Raw genomic sequence first — 21,731 nt, forward strand, 5'->3', positions numbered from 1 at the left:
GCAAGCCAAAGACTGCCTGTAAGAGGGAAGGTCACAAGTCTATCTTTTGTGTCCCCCCTCCCTTTCCCTTCAGCATGAGCTGGAGGGGGGAGGGGATGAGGATTCCTGGCACTTTGGCAAAGGAAAAGAAAATGAAGACTCTTGTCCCAACTTTGATATCTCCACTCTTATAATATCTAAGGCTTGAAGGAGTACTGCAGCAAAACTGCACAGAGGATCGAGGTGTTTTAGCCAAAAGAAAACCTCCTCCACCTCACCCAACTTTTTAGAAAGCAAAGAGGGAACCCAAGATCAATCTGCTCCACTGAGACTACTTTTAGCTGAAACTTGTCTGGAGATGAGTATAGAAATTGGGACTCTTTTCTTCCAAAGCCAACTACCTCCATAGCTTTGTCCTCTCATCTGCAGATGAGTCTAGTGACATCCAAGGCAAGACCAAAGCATGTTCATCCAAAGGTCAAACCATGATGCCACTCAGAAGGACGCGTTGTAACGTATAACCAAAAAGAATTAACCTTCTCATCAAGAAAATTCTTCCTTCTTCCAAAAGGGAGTCGTCTTTCAGTACGCAGACTGACAAACCAACTTGATAGTTTAAGTCTATGCGTCATCTGGTGTGAAGAACTTCAAGTTCTCAATAGCAGATAGTAGCCTCATCACCAGCTGGACTGCAGGGAACCTTCCGATCTCCAAATCACACTATATTTCTGCCCCATGACAGTTCCTCGTTGGAGGAGTGGTTTCCTGCTCGGCTACCAATCTAGAGGTCTGAAGTTCGATTCTCAGCTCTGCCAACACACGGAATCAGAGGAATTTATTTTTGGTGATAGAAATTCATTTCTCAATATAATGTGGTTCGGATCCCACAATAAACTGTACGTCTCATTGCTAGGTAACCAACTGGTTCCTAACCATGTAAAAATATCTAATTCTTTGGGCCAGCCCTACGAGAGCTATTAATCAGCTCAGTGGTCTGGTAAAACTAAGATCTAATAATCTGACCCAAGGCATCACAAGGAAGCAACAACCACAGCAGTTGAAATGACCATCTTGCCTCCAGAATACACCCTACAGTATGTTGTACGCATTGTCAAGATAGGGTCAGTGAAACAGTGGTCACTTCCCCAAGGTCATTACGCTTACAAATGAGTGATATTTGTATAATAAAATGAAGTTTTATAAACATACTCAGCAAGTCATTTCTTAGCTAACAATTAACCCCACAAGGCAACCTAATTTAACAAATCAGCGTGCAAGAGACTGTTGCAATGTGGGGTGACAGGTCCTGCCCATCGCAACGGGAGCTCACAAGCGACAGAAGCCCACACTGTCATTCTTATTTATTGCCACTAAATCCATGAAATTCAGAGGGGGGTAGGTTCTAATTTAGTAATTACACAGTAAGTATATTCATAAAACTTCATTTTATTATAAAAAATTTTTATTTTTATTAAAGTAACTTACCAACTAATTACTTAGCTGAATCCCACATTGCTAGGGGGGATGGGATGAATGTAGTGAACTATCTCAAATTTTCAAAGGAATATTATTGAACTTGAGGAGTGCCTAATACCGGGCTCAGCGTTCATCCCTTACTTACCTGGTAAGAGAGCTTACAGGAGGAAATACTGCCTCTGGTAGTACTCATCTAAACCTGTCATGACAGCAGTGGACCGGGAGTTGCCTCTACATTGGTGGAAATTTTGCAACGGGGATCTGCCTGGCCACTGACTAGGCTCAAGATGAAATACTCATGCCCTAACCCTGGGCACAGTACCATAACAAGACCAGAGAATAAACCTGTCACGTTTACACCATTACAGAAATTCATGATAAAAAGGCACTAATCAACAAACTAACCTGGTGGGGTCTTCCAGGTTACTAGTACCACCACTGTTCTCCCCATAAACTCAATATCCTTGACACAAGGAAAAGAGATAGGAGAGAGATCATGTCTCTCCTATGCTTCCTCACCCAATACCATGCCAGCCACTGCCAACGGGTCAAGGGTACTGCAATTTACAAACACTGTTTTTACTTCTTTCAAATAATGTGACACAAATATAGACACACCTCCAATAAGCTGATTGAAGGATGTCAGAAACAAGTTATGCTTAAAGTAGAGAGAGGTGGCCACAGCTCTGACCTCATGAACTCTCGCCTTAAGCAATGGAAGCAATTCCTCATGTATCCAGGAATGCGCTTCGGATATTAGGTCTTGAAAGAGGAGGGGAGGTGGAATTCTTAACCAAACACCAGATGGTTATTCAAGGATCCCTATGGACAAAAAAACCAAAAAATCACGAAACGGAACACACAACCAAAATGCCAGCTAAACCAAAAGCATCAAAAGCTTAATAGAAACAGTAAAGGGGGACCCTCTTGGGAAACCAGGGCTTTTGGGTGGGGGAAACGGATACGAGTGGCGGCGACCGCCGAAAGCTTAATACAAACAGTAAAGGGGGACCCTGTTGGGAAACCGGGGTTTTTGGGTGGGGGGAAACGGATACTGGTAGTCACCTAACCCAACGAACCTACCTAACCTGACTTAGGGTGCTGTGCCCTGACCTGGCCTGGGGGCTTTGCTCCCCTGTATGGTAACAATGGTTGTGACCTAACCAAACGAACCAACCTAACCTGACTTAGGGTGTGTGCCCTAACCTGACCGGGGCCGGAGCCCGACTTAGGGTATGTACCCTAACCCTGTCGAGGGAAAAAGCCCTCCATATGGTAACAAAGGTTGTGGACCTAACTAAACAAACCACTAAACCTGACCTAGGGCACAAAACTGTCTTCCTCTTTCATGAGGCTCATTGTTCCCTCTTCACAGTGTTCACATTGACCGCTAGAATCGCCTAAAAGGCAACTTTTAATAAGGAACGAATGTAACACATCAACATCATCACAGAACTTGATCAAGTCCGAAAACATAACTGGGTTAGCAGCAGCAAAAGCAACATGCAACAGATGAGGAGTAGACAGCGAAGCCATGTTGACTTTTGAATGGCTGTGGGTCATGGTAGGTCTTCCAGGTCGAAAGAACTACTTACCTATGAGGATGGATTTGGTTGTTGTGAGGCCCTGGAAATTGGCCTGCAAAACTGTAAACAACCCTCCCTGTCACCTACACTTAAAAACCAAAACCAATTTCACCACTAAAAGGATTGATGGTACTACTCAGGGTACCAAGTACCCCTGTGGCGAGATCACAAGCAAGCAAATCCCCCCCCCCAGTTACTTTAGTCATACCAACTATCAAACTTTCCCTCTGCCACACTTTCCTCTTCGAGTTACTAAATAGACGCAGGACAATCAGCTTACCGAAATATAGGACACACAAAACACACACACGTACTCACCTCTGACAAGATACTCAGGGCTAGACGCTGTGCTGTCTGCTGGATATAGGCCAGTCGTCAAGAGAATACAATTACCTCTTTAAGTATAAATTCAAAAGATTGAAGTTTCATCAACATAATGGGATAGTATATGAAAGCCCATTCAAATTAAAATAAGCATATGAGGTCTTTGTAAAATATGTTTTCAAGGCAGTTTTAAAATCCAATATGGCATCTCTTAGCATCAGGTCCCTTTCATCTCGGCATTGAGACCATGTTCTTACCAGCCTTCCCAGAGCTCATTTGAACAATATTAATGTAGATATATAACGTTTATTGATATTACTCAAGATTGCAATTATAATCAGCACAATAAAACACCATTTTATTGCTGATATTAGTGAAAGTATGAAACTTCTTATTCCTGGGGTCATGGTTTGAACTAAAATGCATTTTTACCTTGTAATTGGTGGCTATGAACTAAAATGCATTTTTACCTTGTAATTGGTGGCTAATTGAATGCAAATGTTCAAATTTTGTTCCAAATTCACTCAAAATAACACTTGAAATACGTTGAGAGTTTGTTGACAGCAAAGTCGTGGCGGGAATAAATTTCCGGCCTTGTTGTACATCTGGCTGACGAAAACCATTGCCAAGCAGACGACGGATTAGCGAATTGTTTATTATTTTGCTAGCACTTTTCATTGATTTAAGTCCATATAACTATTTTAATTTATAATAATTTTACCTATGCCTGAAATACATGTAACCTTTAATGTTAGCATGCTAGAAATGGCAAAATTTCATCGTTGCCAATTCAGTGGAGCTTCAAACATACACCGATGCATTTACAAACTGTTTCCATGAATTTTAGTTGTCATAATAATGCAATAATGATAAAATAACTTTAAAATTTATCTATATATACTACAAATAGTTATGCCAATTTCACTTATTTCCATAGTTTTGTGTATGTCTTATAGGCTCTATACCCAGTTTGGAGGGTATATACATGACTTACTCAAAAGGAGAACAATGAATATATATTTTCTAATTAGCTAATTATCGTGAATACGTAATAAAGTTATGTCATTCATTACCTTACACTGAAATTCAACTATTTATTTCAAAATTACCTTCCTCCTCCGGAAAAATCGGGAGTTTCCTTGGACTCTTGTGCAAACGTCATCATTTAAGCATCTATGGGTACAAGTGGTGTGAGGATTTAGCACAAGAATTGGGAAGTTTGTTGACACAAGTGACTGCAAACATCGAGATGTTTTAAGTAAAAATTTCAAAAGCGTCATGGAGGTAAGCTTGCACTGCGCATGTTAAGACTTCATAACCCAGTTTAATCTTTAAATTATGACGCTATTTTGTACTTTGGGGAGAAAACACTTATTTCGAGAGGAAAGTAGAGGTCTCAAGGTGTTGCTTCCACAACCCATGACTGGTGTCCTTCTCCGGTATAAGGATGTGTTGAAAGTACTTTTTCTGGAAGGTGGATCGACGAGCGGGCAAGATTGGCCCAGGTCGTCAACTCGGCTGTTTACCCTATAGACAGAGGCATTCTTTACGTACCTCCCACGAGAAGCAAATGGCCTCGGCCCAAAAAAAAAGAAGGAAAATAAAAGTTTCTAGCTGGATGTGTCTGATACTAGGTAGGTATCAAGATAGGACCACACTACAAGTTCTTCGTCATGTTCTCCAGTCACACCTAACTGGGTCCATGATTAGGCTACCTTTACATGGAAAAGAGTGTCCTAGCCTGATACATCTTGATACATTATCACACCTTCATCCCGCCAGGTGTCCATCTGAATAGTCTTAATGAACTTGGCTTATCAGGTCCCTAGCCTAATTTTTATTGTTTCTTAACTACTACTATAGCTATTTGATAGTACTAAAAATTAATTTGCCATATCTTCAGGAGCTAATACCGTTTAATACACCAAAGATAAAGGCAAGAAGTTAGTTCAAGAAGGTAAGAAACATGACGCGGAAATGAACGGGGTCATTATTTTAAGAGAGTTCTCCCTAAGGTTTAGAGGAAGCAACGACGGATGAATGTGGTTCGCCATGTCTCGCTTTCTCTCTCTCTCGACAGCCCCAAGACTTTCGCGTACAATTTGCTTTACTTTTAAACCACTTGACCAACTTAGTTTGCTTTCCACCTTGGAGAGAGTTAATGGGGAGCGCCATGGTATGGACAGTAGGGAGGTGGGATCTAGGGTTACCTGTTCTCCCGCGACAAAACAAAACCCCCCCATTCTCAAACCCTCCAAAATGGGCGCCCATACCCCGCCACAATATCCCCCAGCCAAACCCCTCTTAACACCCAATTCCTTCATTTACTTTCATTAGGGTATTCAGTAAGTCAAAACAAGCCTCTCGGCCCATTCACTAACCTTGTAAACTGTCGTCATTCCAACAAGGAAGATATTCGATATCACTCGAAATCGTCCAAAAAGTAACTTTTACTCGTCTGAAAACAAAGCAGCTACCTCTACTCCCCCTATGCGCGTTCGATGCGATTTTGTTGATCGCGGGATGGTGGAACGGAACGCGCGCGCTCTCTTTAAAGCTCTTTTTTTTTATTATCACCACTCGTCACTTCTGTGACGAACATATTATGATTTCTCTTGTTTTTACGATGACCATAGAGCTAAATAATTTTTTACGATAAGGAAAATATATATAAACCGCTAGCTTTTGCGAATTACAATTAGAACAAAACTAGCATAAATTGTAACTTCGCTATTAGTGGTATTGAAAATAATTTGGTTGATTAAATAAATTTTTTCATATGTTATGCCCATCCGTTCATGTGGGTGTTGTAACAAAATCTAGTTTTTCAAAGTTTATCAAAGAGGCCAGTCTTTTGTCCTTTCTTCTTTTCATATAAAAAAATGGCAAACAAACTAGTTCCTATGTGATTCTATGCATGCTCCTCTTCTTTTAGAATTGAATTAGTGGTTTTTAACTGTGAACAGATAAAATCATTTAGAAAATTTATACCATAAAAGTTTTCATTATACAAACTTAACTAATGAAATCACGACAGAGTGGCGGAAGAATACTACTTGAGCCATCGTCTGTTTCATTCCAATTGTTTCTGCGGTCACGTATCAGGCCGGTTATCAACATGGGGTTCGGCGAATATCCAGCAGAGTATAATCCCAAAATTCATGGCCCATATGATCCAGCCAGATATTATGGCAAAGGTAAGATTCGTTGCTATGTAAAGCTTAACTTAGTCTTTTGATTTGCAACTTAGGAAGCTCCTAAAATAAAATATTAGTGATTTTACCTACGTCGTCTGCCGTCTAGAATCAGCTGATGAAGTAACAAACACTAGATACCTATTCCTACTACCTATCCATCTCTAGGCCTACCCCGGCTGACCGCTTCTTAATTGCCAGATTACGGTAGTTTTTATTAATGTTTTATTTTTGTAAAGTAATCGTAGTCCAATTAATTTAATTTTACCATTTCTATGCTAGGCCTTCCCTATTACCTACTAGGTATTACATAAACACTTGAAAGGTTTGATACCTAATTGGCTGTATTTTAATATTTTCGCTTCGAACCACCTAGGTACCTACTATCCATTTTAGTGAGTAATGAATGAAATATCAATTTTCAAGGATTAGATTGGCCAGTTAAGGGGGTAATTGAACTTAACAAGAAATGCTGAGAACAAATGTAAAAATTGTGTAACCTGACTGGTGGTGCTCTGCCCCCCATACCCTCCCTTAAAGAAAGTTAAAGCAAGAGTCTAACTTAAGGCTATTATAGTTAGGATACTAATCTAACCTTCCTAAGAACGTGTTACCGTAACTCCCCTTAGGGAAAGCAATCTTAGAAGTGTAACATATATACCTAGGTAGCCTAGGTTAGGATTCTAACCTAACCTTGTAGAACATGTTACCTTACCAGGGGGCTCTCCTCCCCTTACATAAAGGCAGTCTTAGAAGTGTAAACATATAGGTTAGGATAGTAACCTAACCTAACTTAGTGGAACATATTACCTGACTGGGGGCTCCCTCCCCGTATCCCCCCTTACATAAAGACAGTCTTAGAAGTGGAACGTATAGGTTAGGATACTAACCTAACCTAACCTAGAGGAACATGTTACCTGACCTGGGGGTTCCCCCCCATAACCCCCTCCCCCTTATATAAAAACAATCCAAGAAGTGTTACATATAAGTTAGGGTACTAACCTAACCAACCTAACATAGTAGATCATGTTACTTTACAGGGGGCGGATAGAACATGTTACCTGACCAGGGGACCTATGCCCCCTACCCCTCCCCCCTTATATAAAAACAGTCTTAGAAGTGTAACAGATAGGTTAGGATTCTTACCTAACCTAGTAAATTGTATGACCAAGATCGGGGGGGACGCCCCCACTTGAGAAAGATGATATATATTATGAAGGCAAATATAATAAGTAAAATGTCCAAGAAATTTTTATGGATCAGAAAGGTAAGTAAAGGAGAATATTGAAAAAAGAAGGGAGGAAAAATGCATGCGTAATTTGGAATGTCTAAAATCTAAAATGTAATACCATCAATTTTCACGTCATTGTCCCCCTTACCGTAGGATAGAGTTCAAAGGTAAATTACAGCTTAATTACAGCCAGCCAATAAATGTTACTTTAAATTCTTGTTCAGGAGGTAAAACTGTATAGGAAAAAAGTCACCTGGCAGTGTCTCGTCGCTGCGGTACAACGGCTTTGATCTACCGAAGTATATGTACATAAATATTAAAGCAATTTTATCATTATTGCATTACTATGACAACTAGAATTAATGGAAACAGTTTATGACAATGCATCGGCATATGTGTGAAGCTCCTTTAATGTGGCAACGATTTTGCCATTCTTAGCATGCAAACATTAAAAGGTTACATTTATTTCTGGCATACAGTTAAAAAAAATCAAAATACTAATATAGACTTAAATCAATTAAAAGTGCTAGCAAAAAAATAATATATATAGGTATATATACCACTAATCATTGACTGCTCCGCGATGGTTTTCGGCAGCCAGATGTACGACAAGGTTAGAAAACATTGGATTATATATATCTACTTTAGAAGTATCTGTAATTTTTGGGGTAATATGGTTGCAAAAAAGGGATAATAGACATGAATTAAATAAACAATTTAAAGTAACAAAATAAAGTTAAACTAAATAATGAGTAAATTAAACAAATAAGGGAATAAAGCTTTGCACCTCATAAACAGTTTCGTCGTCTGCTGCTCGTAACTGTGTTTGTGGAGTGAGCGCTTAGGAACCAGGAACAGCAACGAGGTTCAAGTGCAATGTGGAGTGGATTAAGACCAATAATGTGTATAATTACAATCAAATAAGCACTGTGGAGTTTCAGTTGTGATGGCAGTAGGGATAAAACTACCGATTACAAGGTAAAAATGAATTCGGTTCAAACCATGACCCTGGGAATAACAAGTTTCATACCTTCACTAATATAGGCAACAAAATGTTTTATTGTGCTGATTACAGCTGCAATCTTGAGTAAGATCAATAAACGTTACATATATACGCTAGTATTGTTCAAATGAGTGCTGGGAAAGATGGTTGATTGTCCGTGATTAGACCGGCCAGCCTGACGATAGCCGCCATATTGGATTTCAAAACTGCATCTCATGCTTATTTTAGTTCATATGGGGCTTTCATATATCAAATTATGTTGATGAACCTTCAATCATTTGAATGGTATGCTTAGAGTTGTATTTGTATTCTTGTTTCACCAATTAAATATCGAGTGAATAAGACCCGGCCAGCGTGATGATGGTGGATCATCTATGATTGTTTACCCTAGTAAAACATCACTATTTTACATGTTTATAATGATTAGTTTGAAAATATTTGTTATTGAAAAAGTAACTGTATTCCTGACTCAAATTTAAGTATAATAATTATTTTTCAGAATTAAAAAGTTTTTTAAGTCCTGTATTATGACTTCACGACATCTTGACTTCGTACCTATTACCTATTGTAAATGAATTGCTATACTCTACTTTCTTGCAGAACAGTTCACCAGTTATTCATGCAGATTGTTATCAGTTATTCATGTAATTGTTATAATCGTAATGCGCATATATATATCTTTATTATTTACTTTTTGGATACATGAAGATGTTTTACTGCCGTAGTGTGACGCATTCGCTTTTGCTCCCAGGGCCTCTTGTCTGTTTTCACACCATAAGAAATTAATGGGGTCGAATTTGCAATGACCAGAAAGTCCTTGAAAGAGGAAAGTTAGCATTGAAGAGCATATGTTTTGATTGAGAAAAATACAAATTTATACAATAGCTAGCTTGTAAAAAATACTTGATTACAAAAAACTTGATTGACAACTAAGCAACATACCTACTATGGGTTTTAGAGACAGTGCAAGCACGTTTTTTGGCAATATTTCTGTAACGTACACTCGTATCAGAACGAGATTTTGCTATAGTGTATTACACCTAGTGCCGTAATTTATAAGGGTATCGTGAATCACTATTCGTGAAGCAAAATAACGGACACGTGTCCTTGTATCGAGAGACAAAAAAACAAAAACTACCGTTATCGAGAAATGGATACGAGAATCACAGCAGTAAAAAGCTCCACCTACCCTCTCCCACCCAATTAAAATAAATTATAAAATATAATTTAATAATTACCAAAAATAAAATCAGAGCATTTAAAAACCAGGGATGGGAAGAAAGCTACCTATAATATATATACAGTTACACATTTTATTAATATAATACGAAAAGTTTCATGTCATCAACACATCATCATTCTACAATTAAAATAAACATGAAATATAATTTGATGATAATTACAATAAAATCAGAGCGTTTAAAAACAAGGAATGGGAAGAGAGCTACCTATTCAAGGAGGAGGAAAGCGCGGAATGACTAAAAATGGTAAGGTCTGCCCAAAGCATGAACCTCACTCCAGAGAGAAGCGATGGTGAGGTGTTGGAGTTGAAACTGGGGAATAGGTGCTTGATAAACAACGACTTAAGGGTAGCATTAATTTTAAATATACGAAAACACGAGCTAAAAAAGGTTTATTACCAAGTCCACTGAAAGCACTCTCACTAAAGACACTTGTGTTAAATTCATGGTCAAGCCTAGTTACTTTTATATCCAAAAAGGCAAGGGTGTCGTCCTTCTCACGCTCCACCGTAAATTTAATGTTAAGGTAGGCCTCATTCACGTAATCTTCAAACAGGTGGCATTGCCATGGAAATTTGAATAAAGCAAAAGTATCGTCAGCATACCTTTTATAAAAGGCTGACTTAAAACTATTAGGACAATCATTAAGAAAACTCCTCCAAATGTCCCATAAAGTTGGCAAACTGCAAGTTCCAAAAAAGTTTTTGAAAATTGTCTTTCAAAATTAAAATAAAATTCATAATTGCTAAAAACTCTATCAAAAATTATATATATACTATACTATAGTATGTATGTATGTGTACACCTTGATTTGGTTTTGAATGTTTTTAAAAAAAAAAAAACAAAAAAAAAAAAATCAACCTATTGTTTGACAATAAGGGCACCGCTATAACTAATTTTGAATTCATTCTTTCAGCTGATATTCCTTTTGGAGAAGTGAAACTTGGTGAACTTCCTGGATGGCTCACCAGACGTAGCATTGGAGGCATCCCTGTGCAGTTGTTTCCAGGGCTTCTGGAGGTGGCAGCATAAAGTAAGCTCTCTCTCTCTCTCTCTCTCTCTCTCTCTCTCTCTCTCTCTCTCTCTCTCTCTCTCTCTCCTCTCTCTCTCTCTCTCTCGTAGCTTCTTTGAAAAGTTCAGACTTTACACTATTTTATGAATGAGTTGGTTCCAAACAGCTGTTCTCATTTGATTTATTTTGGAAGACTACCTTTCCTCCCACCAAAAGTGAGTCCATCCATACGTTAAGAAGAACGAGGTTTTTCCGCATGTGAATAAATGAACTATTTTTAATTATAATTTGCCCTTTCAAGTTAACAAACCTTGAGCCTCAACATATATTGCCAACCTCTTGCCACCCCTTAATGGATTCCCTGGGCTGAAAGAAACTGATGCGTCACAGCTTTCTTGGTTGAAGGTAGGTCCGCTGTTGCCTCCTCTCATCCAAGTAGTGTCACATCATTCTTGGGTGAAGGGAGGTCAGCTTTTGCTACCAATACCTGTTTACTACAATTTTGTGTGTAACTGGTTTCCAGCTGGCACTAGAATAATTAATTAAAAATTAGTATTCTTAAACTAGTGCATAATTGTTGTGTACGTGTACATTTTGGGTGCCTATTTTGCTAGTAGAATTTTGCAAAGAATGGAAGAACATGAAGATTATGTTCCTTTATCCCCTTCCCTGAGTATGCTGAGAATGTATTCTCATGATTAACTACCATGTATTCTTCGTAAAATCTTGAGAATATTTGTTCAAATACTTTACAATATTCCTACTTATTTCTGTCTTCACAATTCAGCTCGGTCTGTGATAAATACCCATATAAGGAATTACTTTGGATGGTAGAAAGGTAAAAACGAATTCCAAATTTTAAATGTTGCTTAAATCTAAATTTTTTCTTTTTACTATTTCAAGTATCGAAAGCAATTCCTTATATTACATGATTTAAAAAAAAAATACTGTGAAAATGGGAATAGAAAATTGGTATATATCATAGACTGAGTTAAATCAGGAAGATAGAATTAAGTAAGAATATCTTAAGAATATGAACAAATATTCTCGAAATAAGTAAGAATATTTAAGAATGTGAACAAATATTCTCGTAATTATAAGAAGAATACATGGTAGTTAATCATAATGAGTACTTGGGATAATCGGAGGAATTTCAGGAACAGGTTCCTCCTCATGTTCTGGTTTTGCAAAAAGTTCTCACCAGCGGAATAGGCACCAGAGCAAATCTGATCTTAACTCTTTCATATACGCTTAGTTTTGAGCACTTGTGTTCCAGATATCCGAGGTATCTGGGAGCGCTCAACAGTGAAAAAATAATTATTGATTTATTCAGCAAAGATATAAATTTTATGCCAACAACGTTCATTTTCTGTCCTTTTTTTTCTAAATGTTTGTATTTTATGGTGGAATAGTCAGAATAAGAGTCCCAGCCCTCTAAATACGAAAAAATGTGAGTTATTTAAATTTAAAAAACAAAAAAAACAAAAAAAATCTTTCCCTATTTTTATTTTCGTTTGTAACCCAAAAGCTATGAAAGTCAGGCGAATAAATTATTTTTATGCATTCAACTTACCTGTCGGATATATACTTAGCTATAGACTCCGTCGTCCCCGTTAGAAATTCGAATTTCGCGCACACACGCTTACAGGTAGGTCAGGTGATCTACCGCCCCCGCTGCTGGGTGGCGGGAATAGGAACCATTCCCGTTTTCTAAGTCAGATTTTCTCTATCGGCCGGAATGTAAACATACGTTTGCAGTTTCCTCCTGATTTGGATTTTCGTGTTTCATCGCCATCGATCTTCTGGGCTATCTTTTGCAGGGAAGTACTGGGTCTTTGGTTCGGCATATGTTTATTAACTGTTTTAACGAATTTGGCTTCGAAAATTTCGAAGAATACATTATGTGTAACTACCAAAGTTTTCGGTAGACACTCATAGTTTGCAAGAAGGGAAAATATTAATATTTATTCATTAATAATGTGTAATAAAAGTTAAAATTGATTGAGGCTAACTTCCTTATCGAGGAAGTCAGAAAAACATAGAACTAGTTACGCTTCCTTTAGAAGTTTTATAGCTCTCGTACTAATGAGCAGTTTAGGAGCATTACAAAAGTACTAAGTAGTGTTGTATTTTCCCTCTTCACTTCTTACTTTACAGAACTACAAATTCATATTGCAATTTGAAGATAAAGGAATATAGCTCCAAATGCGAGCTATTAGAAGGTAAGCAGTGAATTAGTGTTCCCTTCCCCATTGAAATGGAGGGTGCGTCCTGATCGGCTTCATCTCGTCTCCCAGGCCTAGACCTCTTCCAAGCTCACAGGCCCAGAGGAGAAGGAATGTCGAAAGCCTTACGGAGGTTATGGAGAATCCCCACCGATCATGGCGTCCCCTCGGCAGGTTCTGTAGAACGTCCCAGACTGCCAGGGATAGCCATTGGAAAGGCATCCTAAACAGTGGTTCCCCCTTATGTTTAAACCTCCTTACCCTCGGCGGATGAGGAGAAGGAAGATTCATCGAAGATTCTTATGAATATACAAGATAATCTTGTTTATGCTATGAATAAAGAAAGATGAAAATTGGATGGTATAGTATCATTACAAAAGCATAGCTTCATCTAGGCACCAGGTGCAAGTCAAGTGCCAGGTGCCTGCGTAGAAGTCTACCATGATGAAAGATCCTCCCAAAAGCGCATGAAGGAATGCCATGGGGAAGGCACATAGCCAAAGGCCAACCACGTTGAATACTGCTTCTCTTCCGATCAACGAAGTTCAGTAACGTGGGGTCTGGTCAGTACGTGGATAGGTGCCACAGGATAGATTCGGTGACGTCACAGTCTCTAAATGATAGAAGTCCTTCGCCTTTACAGAAAGTGAGGTCAAAGGAAGAATAACCTATGAAAGGGATTAATCTCCTTCTGATCTTCTCGAATTGGAAGAAGTTTTAGAAGACGAGGCTCCAATGAGGAAATACTTTCGAATTATAAAATTCTTAAAGCACTTCTACTAAAGGAACCAGGCTCTAGGCTCCAGGATTTCCAGCTTCTTTGTGTTGGAAGATGGAAATTAAACAGTGTATCCTCCTTTGGAGATTTGTCACGGAATCAGTTTTTCCTGACGGGGGCGCGAAATGTCACACAGGCGGCTGTCGCCCGTGTCAGGATGTGTCTGAATCTGTGGGAAGTTTCTCGGGAAGAGAACCCAAGAACATACTTCTCGTGACAGGGACTCTAGTGGTCGCATAAGCGACTTCGTTTCTATCACAATGGTTTGATTTGGAGAGAAGTTTTTTTGTAGGATCAGCCTTCGCCCTGCCAGGTCCTCAAGATGTCGCACAGACAACGTAACCCTTGTCAGGATGGAGCTGGTTCTCCCAACATTATGGGACAAGATTTAGAAGATATCAGACTAGGAAGTCAATGAGGGGTTCATGTCTTTCAGCTTGCAAGACCTTTAGCAACCCTTTTATTGCAAGAATTCGTAGTCTCTTCTCTTGAGTTCTGCCACCCCTCCTTCTCCTAGTTCGTTACTTTTAAGAGGATTATAAGTCATCCTCTTCTGTATATATGCAGCAAACCGGTTTTCAGAATGAGAACTTTGCAATTGTTTGGAATTGGACAAGACTTGTATGAACTCGCATTATTTGATTAGAGGCTTTTTCAAGTAATAGAAGCATAGATTACAGCATTATGTCCATGGATAGGAAGCTTGAATGATTCTCTTCGATCCTTATTTCTCATTAGGATCTCCTTCATCTAGTACTAATTCGTTTTATTGACGAAAAGAACGAAGTTAGAAGATTTTACATTCTCTCTCGGCCTCAGCGAGGGAAGAGTGTAGTAGAGAATTCACCTTAAGACTACGGTATGATCAAGTCATATACACATACCGAAGTTAACTCTATGGTTGACAACTGAATTCCCTAGTATCCTTACAAAAGTTTTCCTAGTTTAATTCTGTTTACCGTAATGTAACAGAATTATAGAGGATTCTTTATGGCAGAAGTTGTTTCCCTGATCTCGGGCTTTCTGGAAGCATATGTAGAAAGCATAATCGTATTAAAGAACGAAGATTGCTCAGGATAAGTTCGATAAGTCTGTTGGGATTCATTTTCTTCGTGGCAGAAGTTGTTTCCCTGATCTCAGGCTTTTGAGAAGCATGTGTAGAAAGCATAATCGATTAAAGAACGAAGATTGCTCAGGATAAGTTCGATAAGTCTGTTGGATTCATTCTCTTCGTGACAGAAATTGTTTCCCTGAATGGACTATATAATGTCCATAAAAGTTTTTCCTACTGAGATCGGAATAAACATAGAAAGGCTCAGTGCGCCAGAAGAGCCAGCCTGGTGCAATGCGCCAGAAGCGCCACCCTGGCGCAATTTGCGCTAGAAGCTCCATCCAGGATAATTTCTCGTTTTTAGCGAGTTATTAACCTTAGAGTTCACTAGCCTCTTCGACAGCAGGCGTGGTAACAGCAAGTTTCATTCATGATTTCGTTCCACCCCGTCTAATCGAAAATGGGTTCGATCCCAAGGAACTATGAAATTATTTATTTTAATCATTTAGGCCAATTACACAGCGCTCTCATATCACAAAGAGGATCAGGAATTTTTTTTTTTTTTTTTTTTTTTTTTTTTTGTTTTTTTTTTTTTTTTTTTTTTTTTTTTTTTTTTTTTTTTTTTTTTTTGCACAGGTTCGCGTTGACCAAAGTGTGTGCTTTTTTTTTTTTTTTTTTTTTTTTTTTTTTTTTTTTTGCACAGGTTTGCGTTGACCAAAGAGAACCTATTTGGAAATCAGCACGGAACGTAACGATTCTTAAGAGATTCGCTGCAATATGTTGCACGTCCGTGAGAAACTTCTCGGTAGACGATAATAATTGTTAACTTACGTCTAGCATCTATTGGGGAGAGTTGTAAAAAACCTGAGAGAAGTCTTCTTCATAATCACTTCGCAAGTGGAAGACGACCAGGCTTCCTATAGATTACTTCATTATTCTTGACCCCAAGAGATGTAGCAATTTACGCATCTTTAGTTTAAAGAAAGGGGAATAAACTTTAGTCTTTTTCCCCTAAATATAAATTCTTAACAGATGTTAAGATAAATGGCGTCAAAGGAAGAAAGGATGATACTTTGTTTCATTTTTGCCTTAGATATATTGGATTCACAGAGGTTATAACGTTCTTCTCACAGCATGTGTCGTAAGAAATTTCCCAGAGAGTCTGGAGTTTTTATTAGAATCCTTTATATAGACCTGTAAAACCTATCCACTCTGAGTCGTCTGCATGCAGACTGACCAGAAGTGGACATAATAAGAGGATTTTTTTTTCAAAGGTAAAAGGCAAGAGTCATGGTAAAGACATAGACTTGCTGCAGATCTTGCTGGTTGGAATAGGGAAGCTGTCGTCTTCCTGTTAGTGTTTCTGCATATAACGTAAGATATGCAGCTAAATAAAAGATTTAATTTTGTATATGTATATTCGTTATACAATCTGTGCGCATGTATCACGTGGTACGTCACGTGACATGCCATGACGTCATCACAAGGAATGTAGGCCGTGAATGATTGGACCTGCGGCAGTCTTCTAGGAACAGCGAGTTAGTAACATTGAGTTGGATAGATTTTTGCGTTTAACACTGGTAGCAGAGCGTGGTTGGAGAGATCATAATGGCGTCAAGCAAGTGGCCACCTAAGTTCAGTGATGAAAGCGCATATGAAAGCTGGAAGAAGGACATAGACATATGGTGTGAACTGACCGAACTGCCGAAGAGCAAACAAGCACTAGCTATACACCTGTCCTTGGAAGGGCGCGCCAGAGTGGCAACCTCGGAACTGGAGACAAGCGATCTAAAAAAAGAAAATGGTGTGAAAAACTATCATAGAAAAACTTGACAGTTTGTTTCTTGCTGAAAAAGGGCGTCGGCAGTTTACGGCCTTTCAAGAGTTGTATAATCTCAGAAGATCAGAGAATACGGAAATAAGGAAGTTTGTTTCTGTTTGAGCACACATACTTTAAGTTCAAGAAACAAGAAATGGAACTACCTGATCCCGTAATGGCGTTTATGCTTCTTGCATCATGTGGTTTAAGTGACAGTGAGCAGCAACTAGTGATGTCAGCAATCGCAGAGGTATCGTATGATAATATGAAATCTACGTTAAACAGAGTGTTTTTCTGGCAACATCGGAGAAAAAGATAGTGGGTGTGCAGGAATTAACAAAACCAGTCACTGAGATAAGAGTGAGCCGGTCTTCATGACTAAGGACGAGGGTGGCACTGCAGAAAAAAAAACACCAGAGAGTGCTCTGTATGTTAGGGGGTACCAGCGTGGAAGAGGCCAGACTACGTGGTGAGGGTGGTGCAGTGAGAGCCATGGAGGATGGTCACATTCAGCAAGAGGACAATCAACGGAGGAAACAAAACCCAATTGGTCCAGACGCAAGGTGTCAAGGGTGTGTAATATGTGATTTCCGATTCCATTGGGCTCGTTACTGTCCAGATGCGTACGAAAATTCCGGAGGTTCGGAAGGCAACGAAAAAGGTGAAAAATCTTCGGAAACAAACAGTGAAAGTGTTCACTTGTCCCCGTTTGTTGGGTACACAGGAAATGGCGATAAGGAAGGAAAACTTAATAAGCTTGTAGATGAGGCCAAGGGATGTGCGTTATTGGACTCAGGTTGCTCAACTACGGTGTGTGGAGTTGACTGGTTGAGTAATTTTGTTTGTGGTTTAAGCGATTATGAACGTAAACAAGATTGTGGAAAATGAATCATCATCCACATTCACGTTTGCAAGTGGTAATACAGTGTCTTCCATCAACGTGTTTGTCTTCCTTGCTCTATTGGCGGAATCAGCGCTACGTGACTACAGACGTGGTGAGTTGTAACATACCACTATTGTTGAGTAAACGCTCAATGAAGAAGGCTAAAATGATCATAAACTTTGGAACAGATCAGGTAAATGTGTGTGGGAAATTGATTGATTTGAAGACATCGTCATCGGGTCATTATTTTAATGCCGGTGTCAGCTTTTGACTAGGAGAGTGTTGCCAAACCATAGCGCTGGCACACTGTGGGGAAGCGATGTGAGAAAGACTGCTTTGAAACTACACAAACAGTTTGGCCATCCTACAGCTTCAAGGTTAATTAAACTTGTGAAAAGATGCTGGCATTAATAATTTGGAAATAAAAAAGCCATTGAAAAAGTAAACATAGAGTGTGAAATGTGTCACAAGCTAAAGAGGCCAGACCACGTCCTGTTGTGTGCATCCCCATGGCGAGTAAGTTTAATGAAGCTATTGCAATGGATTTAAAGATTTGGGGAAAGAAATATTGTTGGTGATCATAGACATGGCAACCAGGTACTGTGCTGCCACAGTCATTAGTGACAAGCGTGGAACAACCATTGTGAGTGAGTTATTTAAAAAGTGGATTAGTATTTTTTGGTGCACCGCAAAAAATTCTAACAGACAATGGCTGTGAATTCAATAATGATGATATGAGGGTGCTAGGAGAAACATTTAACATCAAGGTGATGACAACCTCTGCAGAGAGTCCATGGAGCAATGGAGTGTGCGAGCGACAGAATGCTGTGATTGGCGACACTGTCAGGAAAATCATGGAATGACAGTAAATGTAGCTTGGAAGTGGCTTTGGCATGGGCAATATCTGCAAGAAATGCGTTATCCAATCACTCAGGGTTCGCACCCAACCAGCTTGTTTTCGGTCATAATCCTGGATTACCCAGTGTGTACACGAATAACCCACCAGCTTTTTAGAATTTAGTACATCAGAAATTGTGAGAGACAATTTAAATGCATTACACTTGGCTAGACAGGAGTTCATCGAATCAGAATCAAGTGAACGTTTGAGGAGAGCTTTGCGACACAACATACGTGCAAGTGATGTCAATGAACTCGAAAATGGTGATGAAGTATTTTATAAAAGAAATGACAGCCCTGAATGGCATGGCCCGGGTATCGTTATTGGCAAGGATGGGAAGCAAGTTTTTGTGCGACACGGTGGTGTTTACGTAAGAGTACACGAGTGTAGGTTAGCGCATCCTCCCGCTAACAGCCCAATAGTGAAAGATATGTGTAGCGTTGCTCCAGAGACAGTGCAAGATAAAAGAAAACAAGCGTCGCTTTGTTACAAACCATGAGTTGTGTGAGGAAGACTCTGAGGATGAAGAGTCTGTGAATAAGTCCGCAGAAGTGGAGATCGAAGAGGTGGATGCATCTGAATATGCAGAGAGTGAAATATAGAAATAGCGACAGAAGCAGCATCAAAGGATACATCAAGGCTTTCAGTTGGTGAAAGGGTAAGAGGTATACACGTTGAAAGTGGTGAATTCAGGTCGGGTAAAATTGTCAGTCGAGCCAGTAAAAGCTACTGGAAAATACAAGAACTGTTATAATTTAAAGTGGGACTATGATGGAAGTATCTCTTGGGCAGATTTGAGTAAAGATTTTAGTGATTATTTAGAGATTGTTGATGAACAACACTGAGATGATGGTTCTATTTAATTCGGATCAAGTCTTAAGTGCCAAGGAACGAAATTCAGAACTGGAAGGATTGATAATGTCTATGAAGAGGTGAATGATGTTGGACAAGATGCACTATCAGTTCGAGGGTTATTACTGAAAAATTAAAAGGGGGGAAAGGGGGAAAAAACCAGTGGTGAAAGCTCGTTTAGTTGCGAGAGGTTTTGAAGAAGACAGCACAGATTTGAAAAAAAGATTCTCCTACGTGCTCCAAGGAGGCGGTGCGTTGGCTTTGTCACTGGCCGCTACAACGTCACTGGGACTGCCACACAATGGATATAAAAGCAGCATACCTGCAGGGGGACAAGATTGAAAGAATTGTACACCTGCGTCCTCCACCAGAGTTTGATGAAGGTAAGCTGTGGAGGTTAAAGAAGACTGTTTACGGCTTGTGTGATGCCACTCGACAGTGGTATTTGAGTGTTAAAAATCTGCTGCTAAATCTGGGAGCTAAAGTGTGTACACTTGATCCGGCGCTGTTTTGGTTACGTGACGGCAAAGCTGAAGGAGTGGTGTGCATTCATGTCGATGATTTTTTGTGGGCAGGAACACCAGAGTTTAAGCGACAAGTGATTGATCAGTTGAGAGAGACTTCACCATAGGGAGCTCAGAGACTAAGGCCTTCAAATACGTTGGAATAAATGTTGTATCAAACAAGAATGGCAGCATAGCTCTTGACCAGTTTCAGTATTGCAATGACATTGAAACCAATACCTGTGAGTAGACAACGGGCTGCGGTGAAGTCTGCAGAGCTGTCTGACTCGGAGAAATCAGAGTATAGAGCTATGATTGGACAGTTAAGTGGATTGCTACTCACACCAGACCTGACATTTCATTTGACGTGTGTGAGTTAAGTGGGTTACGTTGCAATGCACAGTGTCAGATTTAATGCGACTCAACAAAGTCATAGAGAGAGTAAAGACTGATAATGTTAAATTGTATATGCCAAGGATGAGGAATCTTGAAGAGTGTCACCTCGAGTGTTTTTTTCCGATGCCTCGTTTGCCAACTTAAAAGGAAATGGATCACAAGGAGGATTCGTGATTTTCTTACGGGATAATGATATGGAGAGATGTCCAGTATTCTGGCAAACAAGAAAAATTAGAAGAGTGGTCAAGTCCACCCTATCAGCTGAAACAATGGCGCTTTTGGAATGTGCAGACTGCAGTATACCTGGCTAGAATTCTGTGCGAAATTTCTGGATGTAGGAGCATGAAAATAAAATGTTTCGTTGACAATAAAAGCCTTGTTGACGCTCTTCATTCCTACAAGAATGTGGAAGATAAGAGATTGAGAATTGACATAGCTGTTTTGCGAGACATGCTAGAACGTGGTGAAATTACGGAAGTGGTCTGGGTAGATACATCACAGCAACTTGCTGATTGTCTGACAAAGAGAGGGGCGTCGACCGAGCAGCTACGTGCTGCGGTCAGCAGAGAATGAATGACGACAGCAGTTAAAACTCTCCTTCCAAGACAAGAAAGAAGGGGGAGAGTGTTAGTGTTTCTGCATATAACGTAAGATATGCAGCTAAATAAAAGATTTTAATTTTGTATATGTATATTCGTTATACAATCTGTGCGCATGTATCACGTGGTACGTCACGTGACATGCCATGACGTCATCACAAGGAATGTAGGCCGTGAATGATTGGACCTGCGGCAGTCTTCTAGGAACAGCGAGTTAGTAACATTGAGTTGGATAGATTTTTGCGTTTAACATTCCTATACCTCTGTGAACCACATACGGGTTTTTTTTTCTTCCCTTTCAGAGGGAAGAATCACCTTTGTATATATCTTCTATCAACAACGCAGTATAGGTTATATTCTGTCTCTGCAAGGAGAAAACAGATATAGCAGAGAAATTAAGATCTTCGGAATCTTATACGATAAGAGTAGGATATCATGCACTAGTATGGGATTCTTTTTGTTTGGAGGCCTCAGATTCCATGTTCTGACAAGATGGAACTGCTCCTCATAAAACTTCTTTCAGAAATTTTATGAGGGAATTCCTCGTTTCTCTCGGTCCAATACGACCAAGAAGAAAAATGAATTTTTTGTGCATTGGAATCTCGCATCAGATTCTATGGAAACACGGCAATGGGTTCTTGCCAGCATATGTCTGGCAAAAGAACTAAAACCCTCTGTTCC

At 39.4% G+C, this 21,731-nt stretch overlaps 2 protein-coding genes across 3 annotated transcripts in view; both read left to right on the forward strand.

Annotated features, from left to right (window-relative positions):
- The window catches only part of LOC135225761 (zinc finger and SCAN domain-containing protein 2-like), a 139,112-nt gene that overhangs the window by 20,869 nt on the left and 96,512 nt on the right, over positions 1-21,731 (forward strand). The gene's annotated exons all lie outside the window — the stretch shown is intronic.
- On the forward strand, positions 6,407-11,066 carry LOC135225304 (putative ATP synthase subunit f, mitochondrial). The gene is made up of 2 exons (XM_064264632.1): positions 6,407-6,562; positions 10,951-11,066. Exons 1-2 carry the CDS (start codon positions 6,484-6,486, stop codon positions 11,064-11,066), a joined length of 195 nt encoding a protein of 64 aa, XP_064120702.1. The 5' UTR covers positions 6,407-6,483.

Source organism: Macrobrachium nipponense, chromosome 13 (assembly GCF_015104395.2).
Source record: "Macrobrachium nipponense isolate FS-2020 chromosome 13, ASM1510439v2, whole genome shotgun sequence".
Lineage (NCBI taxonomy): Eukaryota > Metazoa > Arthropoda > Malacostraca > Decapoda > Palaemonidae > Macrobrachium > Macrobrachium nipponense.